This window comes from Myotis daubentonii, chromosome X, assembly GCF_963259705.1.
Source record: "Myotis daubentonii chromosome X, mMyoDau2.1, whole genome shotgun sequence".
NCBI classification, from domain to species: Eukaryota; Metazoa; Chordata; class Mammalia; order Chiroptera; family Vespertilionidae; genus Myotis; species Myotis daubentonii.
Window position 1 is genome coordinate 57,236,320 of NC_081861.1, and position 19,573 is coordinate 57,255,892.

The window sequence follows — 19,573 nt, forward strand, 5'->3', positions numbered from 1 at the left end:
TCCCTTTTTGTCCGTAGTTTCAAGAATTGAACTGCAGAGGAAATGGTGGCTATTACTGACTGGTGGGTGGTAGGGTGGGGGGAAGACTGTTACCTTTCTGTTCCTGTGGCTTAGAAGAGAATGACTAATCCTCTCTGTCAACACAGCCACTAAAAAGTAACAATGGTTAATATGACTATGGGAAGATGCAGCCCTTTCTGGTAATCAGAGAAAGACAAACTTTATCCACAGAAAGAAGGGGCCACTTTTGACTTCTGGCTTTAACAATGACAAAAATGAGTGACAGGGCCGGGTGTGGTGGGGGGTGGGAAGTTGATTAGCCATTCCACTTCTGCAGCACAGCTGGTGGGAGGGGAAAATGGGGACCAGAGTTGGAGGATGACATAATACTCACGTGACCAAGAGCTGCCGTGAAGTTCCTATATTCTCAGGTTTCTTTCTCCTCTGGGTACCAGCTCCTTACTGCCCTGCAGGCATTGGTGCTTGTGGCCTAGAGAAGGAGGACGTGAATTCCTTAAATCCCAGCAGGTTGGTGTGAGGGAACCGTTGGTCCCCCTGGGGTGATAATGGCTGAATCTAATGGCTTTCCCCAAACCTCTACAGTCTCATCGGAGATAATTGTATTTTTTGAAAGGGGGTAGGAGGGGAGGCTGAAGTAGGTGGAAGTCTCCTGAAAGACACTCAGAGATTCAATGACAGTTTAGAAATAATCAGCTTCTCTCAGATTGGTAAGCTTTCTCTTTATCCATATCCTTCTCTCTCCAATTCTGTTGAAGGAAACGAGGTGTGGGCTGGTGTGTGGAGAACGGCTGGAATTCTGGGATGCAGACAGAGAAATTTAGAGATAGATATAAAATAATTCGTCTCATTCAACGCCAGCCTGAGAGGATGGGGAGGGAGGGAACAGTGGGCCTTGCAAGGACTAGGCCTAAGGGTTAGGGGGTTGGGAGTGGAGACAGAGATCCAGGAGGAAGGGATAGGGACCGGAGGGGAGCCAGGAGGTAGGAAATGTTGGGCAAGGATGGTTATGAGGATCCTGGATTCCAAATAATAACGTTCCTCTTACCGTTGGGGGCTGGTGAATCCCCCAGAGAACTCTCCTTTCCCCTCCCCCTTCCTTTCTGTCTGCAGGTCCCAGGATCTGGGTTCACAGACATCTCCAGACAAGAAAAAGAGGAAGAAACTATCCCTATTTCTCACAGGTCAGAGAGAGGGAAATACTAGACCTGGGTCTCTGCGGGTGAGTGTTGGGAAGGTAGAGAGCTGTTAAAATTTGCAGGCTCACAGCTCACTCTTGGTCTGCCATTAGCCTTGTCTGCTGGATAATTGGTGGGTTGCTGAGGGAGGGGCAAGTAGAGAAGGGGGGAGGTTTGGGAAGGGGTGGAATCTCAAACTTCTGAGGGCTGGCCCTGTTTGGCAGAGGTGGGGAATTAGGTAAGCATCTTGCTTCAAAGAGAAATTGACAAGCAATTTTACTCTACATTTTCTCCCTAGACTTAAGCAGGAAACAACTACATCATGCAAAAACCCTGCAAAGAAAATGAAGGGAAAGCCAAGAGCCCCAAGCCAAAGAGAGAAGAGTGCCCCTATGGAGAATGTGAACGCCAGCAAACTGAAGGGAATTTTAGGCAAAGACTGCTTCAGTCTCTCGAGGAATTTAAAGAGGACATCGATTACAAGCATTTTAATAATGAAGAAATGACAAGAGAGGGAGATGAGATGGAAAGGTGTTTGGAAGAGATAAGGGGTCTGAGAAAGGAGTTTAGGGCTCTGCATTCTAACCATCGGCATTCCTGAGACCGTCCTTATCACATTTGATGCATTTTCCCCCTGAATTCAGTTATTTTCTGTTATTAATATAGCTACCGCTGGGTTCTTTTGGTGTGGATTTTCTTGCTAAATATTTGTTATCATTTTACTCCAATTCTTCAATATTCCTTTGATTTACATATGACTCTTGTTACCAACATCTCATCTTTAGACCCAATCTCATTCATTTAATAGGATGTTTCATTCATTTGCATGAGAAGATGCTCATTGAATATTGTAAATGGAAAAAAATACATTGTAAAACATTACATATACACACATATATATGCACACATATAATGACCATTTATATGCACTATAATGCAAAAAATCTGAATTAGTATACACCAAAACATTAATAGTAACTGTGTGATCTGTACTTTATTTCTTTTTTTAACCTATCTGTATCTTCTCATTTTCCAAAAAAATGAATATCTATATATATGTGTGTATTATTTGTGTCACAAAAAGCTAAAAATAAACAGACACAGCTAAAGAACTTGTAAATGGCATTTGAAAGGCAGTGAAAGACTTAATAAACTCTTATAACAGAGCTAGGAATATAAACTTTAAATCACCTCTGGATCTCTTAGCCAGAGGAATAAAATGGCAATTATTACAGACACACTTGCTTAAGACCTGGTCTTTTCATGGGGAAAACATTTGCCTCAGAGGGCAGCTGTGGAGAAGAAAGGGGTTGTGCTTGGTGGGCTCATGTTCCCGGCTGTGTAGGACCCCAACCCACCACAGAACATAGTAATTTGAGGGAGGGCCCTGGCATGACTCAACCCCTGACCCAGAACAAGTCCAACAGGCAGGGAGGTAGGAGTTTCCATGCCAGTCCTGTGCTGGTGAGCCCCACCCCTGTCTCCCTTGGGTCCTGCCAAGTCTGCTGGGTCCTTGGCTCTCTGCTGGCCCCACTGCCGATGGGGCACTGGAGCTGAGTGCCAAATCCCCACTGAGTTACCTGGAGTCCCCAGTGAGTTGAACTCCCCACTCTGTTTTCTGAAGCCTCAGTCTCCTTTATAATGACACTTAACACAGGTGGGGATTGCCCTAGGAATACTTGTTGTTAGCAAAACAGCCCCTTTTGGTTTTTCAGTGCCACAATCCCTCCTCTCCATAGGAGTCAGACATGATGAGTCCATTTTGGGGGTCGGACTCTGATAAAAGGTTGAGAAAAAGATAGCATGCTGTAGTCGGAGTTTTTGCTCTAAATCTAAGGACTAAGGTTTTGTTTCCCTTTTCTCATGAAATATTCTCTTCCTGAAGGCTCCTGGCAGGCCTGCCTTACTCATTCAGAAGAGTCTTTGGGGCATGCGTAAATTATACGAAGTGATTCAGGAAATAGATCTAAAGGAATAATCTCTCTCTCTCTCTCTCTCTCTCTCTCTCCTTTCCCCTGCTGAAACTTGTAAAAATTCTTTGTGAGACTAATATATAATATATAACATATTATTTATATATATATAAAAATATACTTTTAGTGTACATATATACATATATGTGTTATATATTTAGTGTATATATGTGATATGTGTATATATTTTAGTCTTACAAAATATATGTATATACATATGTATATAAACATAAGTACAGTGGGGCCTTGACTTACGAGTGTCCCAACTAATGAGTTTTTCCGAGATATGAGCCGTCTCTAGGCCCAATTTTTTGCTCTGAGTTGACAGAGTAATTTGAGTTAACAAGCTCCTTAACGAGCTCCGTCACGGAACGAATTAAACTCGTAAGTCAAGGCCCCACTGTATTTTATTTCTGACTGCATAAAATTGGCAGTAATCTATTTCTAGAGAAATAGGAAAGGGATCACTCACCAAATTCAGTCTATAACATTATTGCAACATTGTATAACAGAACTCTTAACAAAGGTAGCTCCTTACATCTAGAGTGCTTATTAAAAGTGCAAAGTTCAGCTGGACTGGTGTGGCTCAGTGATTGATGTCAACCTATGAACCAGGAGGTCACAGTTTTATTTCTGGTCAGGCCACATGCCCGGGTTGCGGGCTCGATCCCCAGTGTGGGGTGTGCAGGAGGCAGCTGATCAATGATTCTGTCATCATTGATGTTTCTATCTCTCCCTCTCCCTCTCTGAAATCAATAAAAATTTAGTTTAAAAAATTAAAAATAAAATATTGAAATAAAAATTAAGAAATAATGTATAATTTGTGATGTGATTATCTTCTTAAGCATGAAAGAAAATCCAGAAGTTATAAAGAAAACATATCAAAAGTCCAAAGACAAATAACCTGGGAGAAAATATTTGCAGTACCATGATAGATCATGGAAAAATATCTCTAATAGCGCAATAGCTTTTACAAATGAAAAACAAAAAGACAAATAAAGCAGTAAAAAAATGTGCATTCTATATAACCCAGCACTTCTACTGTTTTGTATTACCATAGAGATATAGATACACATGAGCACAGGAAAGCATAGATAGATGTCTATTGTGGCATTGTTTTTAATAGCCAAGATATTGAAGATAGCCTGTCATCGAAATGGAAATTTTACATAAACTGTGGTCTATCTATACCAAGAAAACTACACAGTAATTGAAAAGAATGAATTTATTATATTGCAACATCTCCAGGATTATCCTATATAATAAAAGCCCAATGACTGAATGGCAGAACTACCAGAATGACTGGAACAACCGTGGCCCCTCCCCCCAGCCGGTCCCACCCCCGATTGATCACCATTAGGGCAGGCTGACTGGACTCCACCAGTGCACGAATTTGTGAACTGGGCCTCTAGTTGTTAAATAAGGACATTATATATTTTATGTGGCTATTACCACAAATAATAATGTCACATTAATGAATTACTTAGTTCATCTTTGTTTGTTTTTTTGTTAATCCTCACCTGAGGTTATCTTTTTCCATTGATTTTTAGAAAGAGTAGAAGGAAGGGGGAGAGAAAGAAATATTGATGTGAGAGGGCTAGGAATCTAACCTGTATCCCAGGTACATGTCCTTGACCAGGAATCGAACCCGAGACCTTTTGGTGCTTGTGTCAATGCTCTAACCGCTGAGAACACCAGCCAGGGCTACTTAGTTTATTTTAATATACTTTAATCACACCTCCAATTTCAATTAATCTCCTCCCCATAATTAAACACTTATCAGTTTGATGATTATCCATCTAGAAACTTATATATTTCTGTTTTGTATTTTAACTAAATATTATAATATTACATTATGACTTTCAGGTGCCCTTCATTATGAATTATAAGCTATTAGGCTCTTTGGTTATAAAGGAGACTCCTGTACAACTCAACTGAAATATGGTCTATGGTGGTTGTGCACATTAACATCTACAATAATAAAAGCGTAATATGCAAATCGACCAAATGACCAAACAGTAGAACAACTGTCTGGACAACCTTCCAGAAGACCACACTATGACACCCACTGGCACCAGGCCAGCCAAGGCGGGTGTGATGCGATTGGTCAGGGGTCCAGTCACCACCCCATGATCGCCCTGCAGAGGGAGGCCCAGGCTACCGACCAGTGGGCTGTGGCAAGTGGGCGAGGCCTCCCTCTGCAGGGGTGATCCATCGAAGAGCACTGGTCAGGAGGGCAGGGCCTACCTCTTTGGGGCAATCCATCGCGGGCCTCCTGGACTGTGAGAGGGCACAGGCCGGGCTGAGGGACCACCCCCTCCCGAGTGCACAAATTTCATGCACTGGGCCTCTAGTAGATTTATAATTATTGTTTTATGCATTTGTCTTTTAAGTAATATAGAAAACAAGAGGCGTTATAAACCAAATATGCAAAACTACTTACTTTTATATTTACCCATGTAGCTACCTTCACCATTGTTGTTTATTTCTTCATATGATTTTTGAGTTATCTATGTCTTTATTTCAGCTTGGAAGTCTTATAGGATTTTGCAGAGGTAAGTACATACAAATGCGAATAAATATATTTTCTATAGTTTGAATGTACCTTACATTACTCAAACCATTCCCCTGTTAATTAACATTCAAATAATTTCTATGTTTTACCCACTTAAAGCAATTCTGCTTGCAATTAACATGCTTGTACAGATATCAAATTTACTGGTATTTTTATTTCTATGGAATAGATTCTGGAAAGTAAGAATTATTAATCAAAAAGTATGTGTTCTCTTACATTTCCTAGCCTTCTTTGCACATATGTTGGGGCTATCAAATGTAATATAAGACACTTCTAATACTTATAAACATGGCTGGGTGGTCTCTCCACTCTCCTTTCAGTAACCTTGGAAACCATGTGTGCCATCTGGAACACATGACTGTGAGATGAATGCAAGCTAGAAACCTGAATAATCAATGGAGCAGAACCACGCAAAAGAGCCAGTAACTCTCATTGAACTATGACATGAAGAAGTAATAAATTGTTCTAAAGCCACTGAGCTAGCCTCTTTCATCTTAATATACTGCTTTCACCACACCTCCAATTTCAATTCCCTGCCCACAATTAAACACAATTTGACATATATCCATTTAGAAATTTACATATTTCTGTTTTGCATTTTAACTAAATATTATATTATAGTTATTGTCATATTATTTTTACTTAACAATATTCCTAAAGATGCTTCAATATAAGAATCTCATTCTTTGTAATAACTGTAGTATTTTTTAAAAATATATTTTTATTGATTTCAGAGAGGAAGGAAGAGGGAGAGTGAGATAGAAACATCAATGATGAGAGAGAATCATTGATAGGCTGCCTCCTACATGCCCCCTACTGGAGATCGAGCCCACAACCCAGGCATGTGCCCTTGACCAGAATTGAACCCAGGACCCTTCAGTCCACAGGCCAACCCTCTATTCACTGAGCCAAACCAACTAGAGCATGACTGTAGTTTTTTTTGATACAGGTTGATCACAGTTTATTTGCCTTTTCCCTTGTGATGACTTAGGCTATTTTCAATATTTTGGCTCTTACATACAATGCCACAATAGACATCTATCTATGCTTTCCTGTGCATGCATGTACCTATATTTCTATGGTAATACAAAACAGTGGAAGTGTTTGCTCATATAGTATGTGCATATTTTACTGGTTTGTTTATTTACCACACTATAAGCCATAAACATATCCATCACCTCCAAAGTCCTGATGCATATTGATACAAAAATCCTCAACAACATACTAGAAAACTAAGCCAGAAGCATATTAAAGAAAACTTTACATTATGATAAATTGGAAATTATTCACAAATATGCAAGGAGTGATTCAACATATAAAAATTACATTAATATAAGAAAATGAAAAATACATCATTATCTCAATTGATGCAGAAAAAGCATTTGACAAACTCCAACAGTCTTTCATGATAAAAAAAAAACAACACAACACCACTAAAAAATCTAGGAATATAAGAGGATTGTCTCAACATAATAAAGGGTATTTATGAAAAAGTCAATGCTAAATTATACTCAATATGTGAAAGATGGAAAGCTTTCTACGTAAGATCAGGAACAAGACAAGGATACCTGCTTTCACCACTATTATACTGAAATTTCTAGTAAGAGAAATTCAGCAAGAAAAAGTAATTAATCAAATCTAGGATCCCTATCAAGATGGTGCCACAGGTAAATGCAATACTACTAGAATCCTCCAACAACCACATCAAAATTAAAATGAAACTACAGAACAACCATCATTCTACAGAACTGTCTAAAATATAACCAAACAGAAATCCAATAACTATGAATACAATAAAGAGCCCAGATAGCGTGGCTCAGTGGTTGAGCATTGACCTATGAACCAAGGTCACGGTTCAATTCCCGGTCAGGACATATGCCAGGTTGCGGGCTCTATCCCCAATGTGGGGCACACAGGAGGTAGCCTATCAGTGATTTTTTCTCATCATTGTTGTTTCTACCTCTCTCTCCCTCACCCATCCTCTCTGAAATCAATAAAAATATATTTTTAAAAATAATATAAAAATTGAGAGGGGCAGCCCTGGCTGGTGTGGCTCAGTTGGTTGGGCATTGTCCCATGCACCAAGAGGCTGCCAGTTTGATTTCTGGTCAGGGCACATGCTCAGGAGGGAGTATGCAGGAGGCAGCCAATTGATGTTTGGCTCTCACATTAATGTTTCTCTCTCTCTCTCCCTCTTCCTTCCTCTCTCTCTAAAAATCAATTAAAATATATTTTTTTTAAAAAAAATTGAGAGGGATATCTCAGCTGCAGAGTTTCCCTCATGAGTGAGAGGTCCTAGCCCCACACCAGGGCCCCAGGCCCCCCAGTCCAGAGGGGTGCCAGCAAGAGAAATCCCCATAACCTGGCTATAAAAACCATTCTGTATTGTAGCTGAATGAGACAGAGAGCTGCTGGATTCCCAGGCGGTCCTTTCAAAGGGCCCCCACACATATTTACTTGGACTCACTCCCTCTGAATTACAAGGCTCGGGCAGCAGCTTGAAAGGAACCAAGGACATACAGGGAGAAACTGAATTATCTGGCATCTTGGCAAGAGCTGAGGCGGGGGCAGCTTTCACCAAGACAGAAGTGCTGGCAAAGACCATTGTGCCTTTACTGAGCCCTTCCCCCACAGAGCCAGCAGATGGACACCATATCTAAGTCTCCATTAACGTGGCTAACACTGTTCACCCCACCCTGGTAATTCCCACCCAACTTGTGGGCCCACCCAAGCTACTTCTAGTGGCTTTTCCATATTAATGGCCTGTCTTGGCTCATACTTCAAACTTTTCTCAAATCTGTCAAACAAACAGCATCTGGCCTGGGAGGGGTGCCCCATACCTCTTGCTAAGTGTCCCCAGTCCTGGCACTAGTGGCAGCCAGCCTTGGTTCACAGCTTGGCCTCTCCTGGGCATCTCTAAACCCAGCAAAAGTAGCATTTACTTGTAGATCACTTTGTAGCTCATGCCCTGTGGTCCCAGGCAGGACACAGGTGGCAGCTGACCTTGGCCTGCACCTCCAGGAGGCTCCAGAGCCACTTCCACAAATCACACAATCAAGGAATAGAAAGAGTAAGCATCAGAGCCCAGTTGAAGTAAGTCCTGCTCAATGGGGTGAGCCCCTGCACAGCGGATCCTCCATAGTGGTTGCAGTTAGTTCTTGCAGCCAATCAGCCTGGGAGTAAATCCCTCCCATTGATATGCCAATAGCAATCAAAGTTCAAGTACAACAGAAGGGTGTACACAGCACACATGGTGGAGCCCACCTGGAGTGCCTGGCTTAGGTTATCAGGGAGGCTGTGCCACTGGACCCCACAGAACACCTACTACAAAAGGCCATTCTACTAAGCCCAGAAGACATAGCAGCTCTACCTAATACATAGAAACAAACACAGGGAGGCTGCCAAAAAAGGAGACAAAGAAACATCTCCCAAACGAAAGAACAGAACAAAACTCCAGAAAAAGAACTTAAACAGAGACAAGCAATCTACTAGATGCAGAGTTCAAAACACTGGTTATAAGGATGCTCAATGAACTTAGGTGAAGACTAGATGAACTTAATGAAAACTTCACCAAAGAGATAGGAAACATAAAAATGGAACTAGAACACATAATAAAGAACCAGTCAGAATACATGAAATGAAATGAAGAATATATTACAAGGAGATTAAAAATGGTGGCAGAGTAAGTGGATGCTACACAGACATGCTCCGAGGACCACACTGGAATTACAACTAAAATACAAAAAAAGAAATACTGAATAATCAACTGAAGCCTAACTGGAGAGAACCCTGATAACCAAGGTCGGAAAGTGGAGACTGCATAGAGACTAGTAGGAAGGGCGAAGGCTCGAAAGGGCTGGCTAGGATCCCACAGACAGCAGCTGAAGTTCCGGGAGAGATATCTTAGCTGTGGGGGGTTGCCACTGAGAATTCTGGGGCCCCCCAGCAAAGAGCACCAGAACTGAGAAAGGTGCTCACATAACATCTGCCTGTGAAAAGCAGGGTTGAAGTATGCCAGGGAGAGACGGCTGGCTGGAAATGCAGTCACCGTCTTAAAGGACTAACATACAAAATTTCCTGTGCAGCCCCTCACCTTGGGCTCCAGCAGAGGGAGGGTGGTGAACTGGAGCTGTGTGAACAGAATCCAGGGTTGGGTGCTGTGACATTGTATTAAGCAACAGATTCTTCAAATTAACACCAAAAGCATGAGAAAAAAATGCAATAAAATAAAAACATATAAAGTGTGCTTCATCAAAATTAAAAACTTTTGTGCATCAAAAAACACTATCAAGAAAGTGAAAAGACAACCTAGCGAAGGGGGCAATATTTATAATTCATATATCTAATAAGGGTCTACTATCCAAAATAAAGTACTCCTACAACTCAACAACAAAATAACAAGCAATCCAATTAAAAAATTGGCAAAAAACCTTTCTGCAAAAAAATGTGTAGTTGGCCAAAAGTAATATAAAAATATGTTCAACATCATTAGTTATTAGGGAAATGCAAATTAAAACCACAAATTGGAACAATATTCTTGTTGGGTATCCTTTATATATGAGAAGTCACTGTTATTGTTGCCTTTGGAATTTTTTCTCTGTCTTTGTCCTTTAGCAATTTGATTATAAAATATCTTAAGGTGGATCTCTTTTGTCTATTCTACTTGGAGTTGGTTAAGCTTCTTTGATGTGTAGATTCATGCTTTTGATCAAATTTGTTAAAAGTCTTTGGACATGCCCTAACCAGTTTGGCTCAGTGGATAGAGTGTCGGCCTGAGGACTCAAGGGTCCCGGGTTCGATTCCGGTCAGGGGCGTGTGCCTTGGTTGCGGGCACATCCCCAGTGGGGAGTGTGCAGGAGGCAGCTGATCGGTGTTTCTCTCTATCGATGTTTCTAACTCTCTATCCCTCGCCCTTCCTCTCTGTAAAAAACCAATAAAATATATTTTTTAAAAAAGAGTCTTTGGACATTATTTCTATTACATCTTGAGTCAGTTTCAGTAGTTCATGTCTTTTATATAAATGTGTTCATTTAATCTAAGCTATCAACTTTGTTGGCATACAATCATTTATAATATTCCCTTATAGTTTATATCTATTTCAATAAAGTTTATTGTACTATCCCCTCTTTTATTCTTGATTTTAGTACTTTGCATTTTCTCTTTCTTTTCAATCTAGTTAAGGTCTGCCAATTTCATTTATCAAAGAACCAATTTCTGATAATGTTAATTTTCTTTACATTTTTTCTTCTGTATTTCATTAATTTGTTCTGTAATTCTTATGATATCCTTCTGGTTGCTTTTAGGTTAGTTTGCTCTTCTTTTTCTACTTTTTAAAAGCACACCTGTCAGAATAGGTATCAACAAAACAGCAAACAACAAGTGTTGGCGAGGTTGTGGAGAAAAGGGAACCCTAGCACACTGCCTGTGGGAATGTAGACTGGTGCAGGCACTGTGGAAAACAGTACGGAGTTTTCTCAAAAAATTAAAAATGGAACTGACATTTGACCCAGTGATCCCACGTCTAGGAATATATCCTAAGAAACCTGAAACACTCATCACAAAGAATATATGCACACTTATCTTATGTTCATAGCAGTGCAATTTACAATAGCTAAGAACTGGAAACAGCCTAAGTGCCCATCAGAAGATGAGTGGATTAAAAAACTGTGGTACATTTGCACAATGAAATACTATGCAACAATAAAAAAAGAAAGCACTCTTACCATTTGCAACAGCATGGATGGACCTGAAGAGCATTACGTTGAGTGAAATAAGCCAGTCAGAGAAAGATAGGTATCACATGAACCTCATATGTGGAATCTAATGAACCAAATAAACCGATGATCAAAAATAGACCCAGAGACATAGAAGCATGAACAGACTGTTGAACCTCAGAGGGAAGGCAGGAGAGGGTGGGTGGGAAGAGATCAACAAATGAACTTGTATGCATATATGCATAACCCATGGACACAGACAGTGGGATGGTGAGGGCCTGGTGGTGGTGGTGGGGTGGGGGGGAATGGGAGCGGGCTGGAAGAGGTGAATGGGGGGAAAGGAGGAACTATGTAAAACTTTCAATGATAAAGATTTAAAAATAAATAAATAAATAAATAAATGCAAATCTGGGAAGTTTTCAGCTATTTTTTTTTCTTTGAATAATTTTCTACTAATTTTTCTTTCCTTTCCTTCAGATACTTGCATTGCACAAATATTGGTTTATTTAAAGGTGTGTTACATTTTCCTTAGTCTCTGATCACATTTGTTCATTCTGTTTTCTCCCTGTTATTTTTTTTCCTTAAATATATTTTATTTATTTCAGAGAGGAAGGGAGAGGTAGAAACATCAATGATGAGAGAGAATCATTGATAGGCTGCCTCATGTGTGCCCCACACTGGGGATTGAGCCCGCAACCCGGCATGTGTCCTGACCGGGAATCAAACCGTGACCTTTTGGTTCATAGGTCACTGGGCCATGCCATCTGGACTCTATTATATTCTTAGTTTTTGGATTTCTGTTTGGTTATATTTTAGACAGTTCTGAATGATGGTTGTTCTGTAGTTTCATTTTAATTTTGATGTGGTTGTTGGAGGATTCTAGTAGTACTGCATTTACCTGCAGCACCATCTTGATGGGGATCTTAGATTTGATTACTTACTTTTTCTTGCTGAATTTCTCTGACTAGAAATTTCAGTATAATAGTGGTGAGAGCAGGTATCCTTGTCTTGTTCCCTGACCGGAGTTTGAACCAGGAACCAAACAGTGACCTCTTGGTTATAGGTCAACACTCAACCACTGAGCCATGCCTGCTGGGCTTCTCCCCGTTCTTTAGATTGCATAATGTCTATTTGTCATTCTTCAGCTTCACTCATATTTTCTTTTTCCAGTTGAAATCTGCTTTGAGTATCTCCAATGAATTTTTCATTTTCATTATATTCTTCAACTTCAGTTTTCATTTTGTTTTAAAAATTATCTTAATCTTTATTGATATTCTATGTTTGATGAAGCATTGTCTTCATATCTTTCATTATTTCTTTAAGCATGGTTTCCTTTAGTTCCTTGAAGATACTTATAATGGCTACTTTGAAGGCTTTGTATGTTCAATCTGACATCTTGTCCCTCTCACAAGCAGTTCATTTTGCCTTCTCTTTCCTGTGTTTGTGGCTCATATTTCTGTTTCTCTACATTGATAAGTATTATTTTCTTTTTTTTCTAATATATTTTATTGATTTTTTTATAGAGAGGAAGTGAGAGGAATAGTTAGAAACATCAATGAGTGAGAAACATCAATCAGCTCACCTCCTACTGGGGATGTGCCTGCAACCAGGGTACATACCCTTGACCGGAATCCGGAATCGAACCTGGGACCCTTCAGTCCGCAGGCTGACACTCTATCCACTGAGCCAAACCAGTTAGGGCAAGTATTATTTTCTTGACCAAAGTTTAATCAGGCTCCTTTGAGCCCTCTTCATGACTAGGCCCTGTCCTTGGACTGTCAAGAACAGTTTTAGCAGAGAATTTTGTTGATCCCAGTTTTAGCAAGAATCCTCCCAACCTTACAATGCATTGGAGTTCCTCTTCCCTAACCCTTAATATCTAATCAAGTTCCTCTTAGTAATTTTTAATCCCTGCCAGTTTATTATAAATACCCTGCTGTCCCTGTTGTATTTGGAGTTCAATTCAACCTCAAGGAATAAAGTCTTACTTTCAAATTTTACTATGTCCAGTATAATTTTTCTCTGAGAGCACATTTTGTAATTTTTGTTGAAATCTGTAGAGTTCAAGTAATATAGTTTAGCTTCCTTAGGTACTGATTCACCTCCCTTCATCCACTCATTGTTTTTGTTGTTGCTTGTCTATTTGTTTTGTGACTTGGCCTGGCTATGTTAGTAAAGCCTGTTTCCTCCACTATGTGAACCTTTTGATGTCACCCCTCAGAGGGTGCAAACTTAGGCACCTACACAGGCATCCTGGGATAACAGTGGATTTTACCAACACTGTTTTTTATTTGTTTGTTTGTTTGTTTTTACTGTCTCTTTCTTTGCTCTGTTGTTTTCAACAAAGTCCTGAGGCATAAAATTCTCAAAAAGTCTGATCACATTAAATTCAGTCAGAGAAAGTTTTTGAGGCCAATATTTGAAATTTATTCTGACCCCCAGCAGACTCTCTTTTTAATTAACTCTCTCTATTGTGTACCAGGTGGCCTATAGTTTAAATTGTTTCTCTTAATTAAGGAATTTGTTTTCTGCTATACCCTTAAGCTGGCTCTTCCTCAGACTATGTTTCAAATTAAGTCAGCTCTTTTAGGGAGCACATAGAATGTCTCTGTTCTTAAGAACTGCTTCTCTCCCTGGGCAAAGACTCTGAGCTGCTAATTTTGGGTCAGGACAGTAGCCTTTGTTTTGTTTTGTTTGTTTGTTTTTGTTTAGCTTTCTCCTCCTGGTGTACAACCTCTGCTCTAAGAGCTCACTGGGATGAGGTCAATCAGGACCCCGATATTCCTGGTCTGCCACTGTTGGGTAGAACTTTTGTCTAAAGGGTAGTGACTGGTTAAAGAGGGGAATCCAGGACCTCTTGGCCACACTCACCAAAAAGTTAGCCTCTCCAACTCTAATTTGGAAGAAATAAGAAATGGTGGTGGCCTGCTCTCAAAGTGAAATATTATAAGCCGTGATTGAGAGCTGAGGTGAGTGGAAATCCTGTCTTCTTGACCATGACTGTCCAGAGTTTCTGTTGACAAGAGAAAAATTCTGAGATGTACTAATTTAAATTACAGCAGGCAGGAGAGTGGGAGAAAGAGACAACTGGAGTAATCAGTTAACAGCTGTGGATTGAAACCAGCAAAAGACTAATAACATCCCTGAATATTTGTTGAAACTTTGAACCAAATTTCAGGTGACTATCTAAAAAAAAAAAAAAAAAGCCAACCACCAGACATCACCACATCCTGCCTTATGCATGAACTTTCCAGATTGTTGCCCACAATGAATCAAGTATAGTAGTAATATTTTTTTCCTTGTGGACTATGCACCTATTCTAGGATTGGCCCCATTTCACTTACTCGCCCCCCGCCCCTCATCTATAGCCAATGTTCTTGCAAAACAACTTACATATTCCTTCCCCAAACTTATTGTATACAAGAGCCCTGTCAGCTCCAGGATAGCAGACATGTTCATCTTTCCATCTAGCCCTGTTGCTGGTGGTTTAAACTGTATGTCCCAGGATCTGGTTCTTTTTCTGACTAGCATATGGCTTAACAAACCCTTTTTTCTGAAAAGGTTTCAGATGCATAGGCTGAAACTGTTCATTTGTAACCAGAGCTGGGTTAAGAGGAAGGAGGGAGCATGTCCTGGTTCAAATACCAGAAGCTCTTGTTGTTTTTACCATTATTTTAGAACTAGTGGCCCAGTGTACCGATTCGTGCACATTGAAAGGAAATTAATTAGAAGAAATATTTTAATATCACTATTCGCCCTTTCTCTGTAATAGAAGTGTCAACCAAATTCATGATCGACAATGACAGATGGAAACACGGGTGCAATTAGCACCAGTGGGAGCTTTATATGTATCGTGCATGCGCAAGTCAACTTAGCCTTTTATATATATAGAATAAACTTGCATAATTAGACCTGCTTTCTGATTTAGCTAAACTTTTTCTAGCCCAGTGAAGCACCCCAATTTCTCTTTCAGGTAATTGTCAGCAACAAAGCAGTAAATATCAACACGAAGCAGATTATTATTGTAGATCACACAGGGAGAACAAAGGGTAAAATATTGAACTGCAGCAGTGTTTGACTATATTCTGTGCAGTGAGAAAACCTAAAGTCATTTTCAAGGTCCACCATTTCTTACTTCTTTTCAGTTGGGTCAAATTTCTAAGCTTTCTAAATCACTGTTTTCTGGCTAATGAAAAGAAAATAGGATTCCACCAAGTCTCCTATCTACCTACTCCAGGACTTCTGTGAGGATCAAATGAGATGAGGCACAGGAAAATGCTTCACAGATATTTGGTTAAACTGTAAAATGTTTGCACCTGGCTATAAAGCAAGTCGTGTTCCTGGGCTGAAGAAACTCCAAGGAGGCTAGTCATAAGGGAGAGGAAGCTGGGCGTTGCTATGTGAAGTCATTGCCCAGCACCCACAGCCACAGTTTCCAGGCTGGGCTGGGCTGTGGGCCGCATTTTGCGCCATGGGGTCTTCGCAGCATTGGCTGCCATTTGGTGGGCTGTTGCTCCAGGGTGGTGGCGGGGCCTGTGTCCCACTTGGGGGAAGCCGAGTGTTGCTTTGTCGGCGCCAGGTCCGTGGTGCTGTTTCTTTGTAAATGGCCAGTGCAAACCACGGCAGCTCCTGCATTGAGCATCTTTCCCCTGGTGGTCGGTGCGTGTCATAGTGACCTGTCAGATGGTCAGAGGGACACTTAGCATATTAGCCATATATATATATATATATATATATATATATATATATATATATATATATACATTTCTTCATTTTCTATTTTCCCTTAGGACAATTTCTAGAGACACGAAATGTTCTGTTGTATGTTTTCTGTTGTTGTTGTTGTTGTTTTAAATTTTTTTTTTTTTTGGCTAGCTCTTTCTGTTTGGGTCTTCATAGCTCCTCCTGCTGTTATCCCAAAGTTGTACACAATGTCAGATTTTTTTTATTGTAATTCAATTTATTTAATAGATATGGGACTGTTCAGACTCTCTATTTCTTCTTTTCTCCCTTTTGGAAGTTGTGTTTTTTAAATAAATTCATGCATTTAATCTAAATTTTTAAATGTATTGGTATGAAGTTGTTCACATTATCCCTTTATTATCTTCTTAAAATCTTTAGAATATGTACTGCTGTTCTTCTTTATCCCTGATATTCTATTTGTGTCTTCTCTCTTTTTTTCTTGACCACTTTTGTTAGAGTTTGATTTTATTAGTATTTATGTAGAATCACATTTTGTTTATTTCGTTCTTTTGAATGTTTCATTTCTCTGATTAATGTCTATTCATAAATTGTTTCTTTTTTCCCCATCCCCTGGGATCCCACTTATTTCCACCCAACCCCCTCCACTACCAAGAACTGTTGGCAGTGGACAGGGACCGAGGCTGCCCTGGGCCCAGTGGACTGGGGGCAGGAAGCCAGCCCAGGGACAGCCTGCCCTTATCCACTGGTCCTGGCCTCCCACTGACACACTCTGTACCTTCCTCCCAATCCCAGTCCCCAAGACCAAGGTCTCCCTGGCCCACAAACTTGATAACAGAAGTTCATAATTGTTTTTTGTCTTAAGAAATGTGTGGGTTTATATTGGTTCTTTCCCCAAAATTTATTTACAAGCAAACTTATATTATTGATATTTTCAGTCTTTTTTCTTTTCTAATATATGCATTTAAGGGCATGAAATTTCTTGCTAAGTACAGATAGCTGCATCCCACGGGTTTTCATGTGTTGTGTTTTCCTTATCACTCATTAAAGATGATATTAAATCTGGTTGTCATTTCTGTTTTTACCTATGAATTATTGAAAAATATATTGCCTAATTTCCAAACATCTTGAGATTTTCTCATTGATATCTATGTCATTAATTTTTAGCTCTATCCATCAGTTATCAGAGAACATATTCTGAATTACTTCAGTACTTTGAAATTTGCCAATAATTGGTTTATGGATCTAGTAGAAGGTCAATTTTACCAAATGTCCCATTTGCCCTTGAAAAGAATTTATATTCTGCATTTGTAGGTTGTATTTCTCTATATAAATAAGATTAAACTTGTTAGTTTTGTTGCCTAAATCTTCAACATTTCTACTGATTTTTTCCTGATTCTTCTATCAATTATATGTCCCACAATAACTTTAGACTTATCTATTTCTCTTTTTATTTCTGATATTTTTGTATTTTATATTTTGAATCAATGTTACTAGATGCATACAGATTTAGAATTTTAGTATCTGCCTATTAGATTGTCCATTTATCATTATAAAATATATCTCTACCTCTAGTAATATTTCCTGACTTAATGCTTACCTTGTTGGCTATTTTCATAATTGAATCAGCTTTTCTTTGGTTATGACATACATTATGTATTTTTCCACATTTTTACTTTCAGTCTTTCTGTGTCCCTACTTTAAGGTGTGTCTTTTTAAGCAGCATATGATTTATTATTATTTATCCAGTCTTATTTGAAGTATTCATTCCATTTATATTCCCTCTAATCATTGATATACTTGTGTTTGTGCCTCTCACCTTACCATTTGTTTTTTATTTAACCCTCCTATTCTATGCTCCTATCAAATTAAATTAGACCACAAGGTCTTCAGAGAGGAAACTTGAGTATTCCCTAAACTTGTGTTCAAATTTATGTGCACATATGTGTTTGGGGTGGGGATGGATGTATCCATTTCTTCAAGATGTATGCATGTGCTGATGAGAGAGTCTATAGTTCTCATTAGTTTCAGAAGGAGGTTTATGATATAAAAAAATGAGCATCACACAGCTAATAAAAGGGAGAATATGGATTTGGTTCTAATTCCTAGACTTTTAGTAAGAGAGCTATCCTGGGGTTATCATGGGTAAAATTTTGATATCCTTACTGATACATTTATGATAATATTAATAGTTACCAAAAACATATTTTTCTTTCCCACTATGATTATGCATTTTTTACATGTTCTTTTATTCTAATTTTACTTTATTTTTTAGGTGTATATAAATAAAGGATTATGATGGTGGATTGATTTTTTTAAATCAAATTTCCTCTTTATTTATATAAATGTCCATTGCCTTGAATTCTACCTTGTTTGATATTTTAACAGTAATACAAGCTTTCTTATATATACAATTTACATAACTTTTTTTTTTTAATACATCTCTGAATTTTTTTTTATTTTTTTTTTAATTAAATCTTTATTGTTCAGATTATTACATTTGTTCCTTTTTTTTCCCCCCCATAACTCCCCTCCTCCCAGTTCCCGCCCCACCCTCCGCCCTCACTCCCCACCCACTGTCCTCATCCATAGGTGCACGATTTTTGTCCAGTCTCTTCCCACATCTCCCACACCCCTTTCCCCCCCAAGAATAGTCAGTCCATTCCCTTTCTATGTCCCTGATTCTATTATAATCAACAGTTCATTCTGTTCATCAGATTATTTATTCACTTGATTCTTAGATTCACTTGTTGATAGATGCATATTTGTTGTTCATAATTTGTATCTTTACCTTTTTCTTCCTCTTCCTCTTCTTAAAGGATACCTTTCAGCATTTCATATAATCCTGGTTTGGTGGTGATGAACTCCTTTAGCTTTTCCTTATCTGTGAAGCTCTTTATCTGACCTTCAATTCTGAATGATAGCTTTGCTGGATAAAGTAATCTTGGTTGTAGTTTCTTGGTATTCATCACTTTGAATATTTCTTGCCACTCCCTTCTGGCCTGCAAAGTTTCTGTTGAGAAATCAGCTGACAGTCGTATGGGTATTCCCTTGTAGGTAACTGAGTTACTTTCTCTTGCTGTTTTTAAGATTCTCTCTTTATCTTTTGCTCTTGGCATTTTAATTATGATGTGTCTTGGTGTGGTCCTCTTTGGATTCCTTTTGTTTGGGGTTCTCCGCGCTTCTTGGACCTGTAAGTCCATTTCTTTCACCAGGTGGGGGAAGTTTTCTGTCATTATTTCTTCAAATAGGTTTTCAATATCTTGCTCTCTCTCATCTTCTGGCACCCCTATAATTCTGATGTTGGTACGCTTGAAGCTGTCCCAGAGGCTCCTTACACTATCCTCGCATTTTTGGGTTCTTTTTTCATTTTGCTTTTCCCGTTGGATGTTTTTTGCTTCCTCGCAATTCAAA

The 19,573-nt window shown here is 39.2% G+C and overlaps 1 protein-coding gene across 2 annotated transcripts; it reads left to right on the forward strand.

The window, feature by feature from the left end:
• Positions 1-437: 437 nt before the first annotated feature.
• TCEAL7 (transcription elongation factor A like 7) lies at positions 438-2,609 on the forward strand. Of its 2 annotated transcripts, XM_059679220.1 has the most exons (3): positions 438-528; positions 1,132-1,202; positions 1,495-2,609. In XM_059679220.1, the coding sequence occupies exon 3, from the start codon at positions 1,519-1,521 to the stop codon at positions 1,795-1,797; it is 279 nt and encodes a 92-aa protein (XP_059535203.1). In that variant the 5' UTR covers positions 438-528; positions 1,132-1,202; positions 1,495-1,518; the 3' UTR covers positions 1,798-2,609. The 2 variants fall into 2 exon arrangements, with proteins under 2 accessions (XP_059535203.1, XP_059535204.1); XM_059679221.1 differs by lacking the exon at positions 1,132-1,202.
• The last annotated feature ends 16,964 nt before the right edge of the window (positions 2,610-19,573 follow it).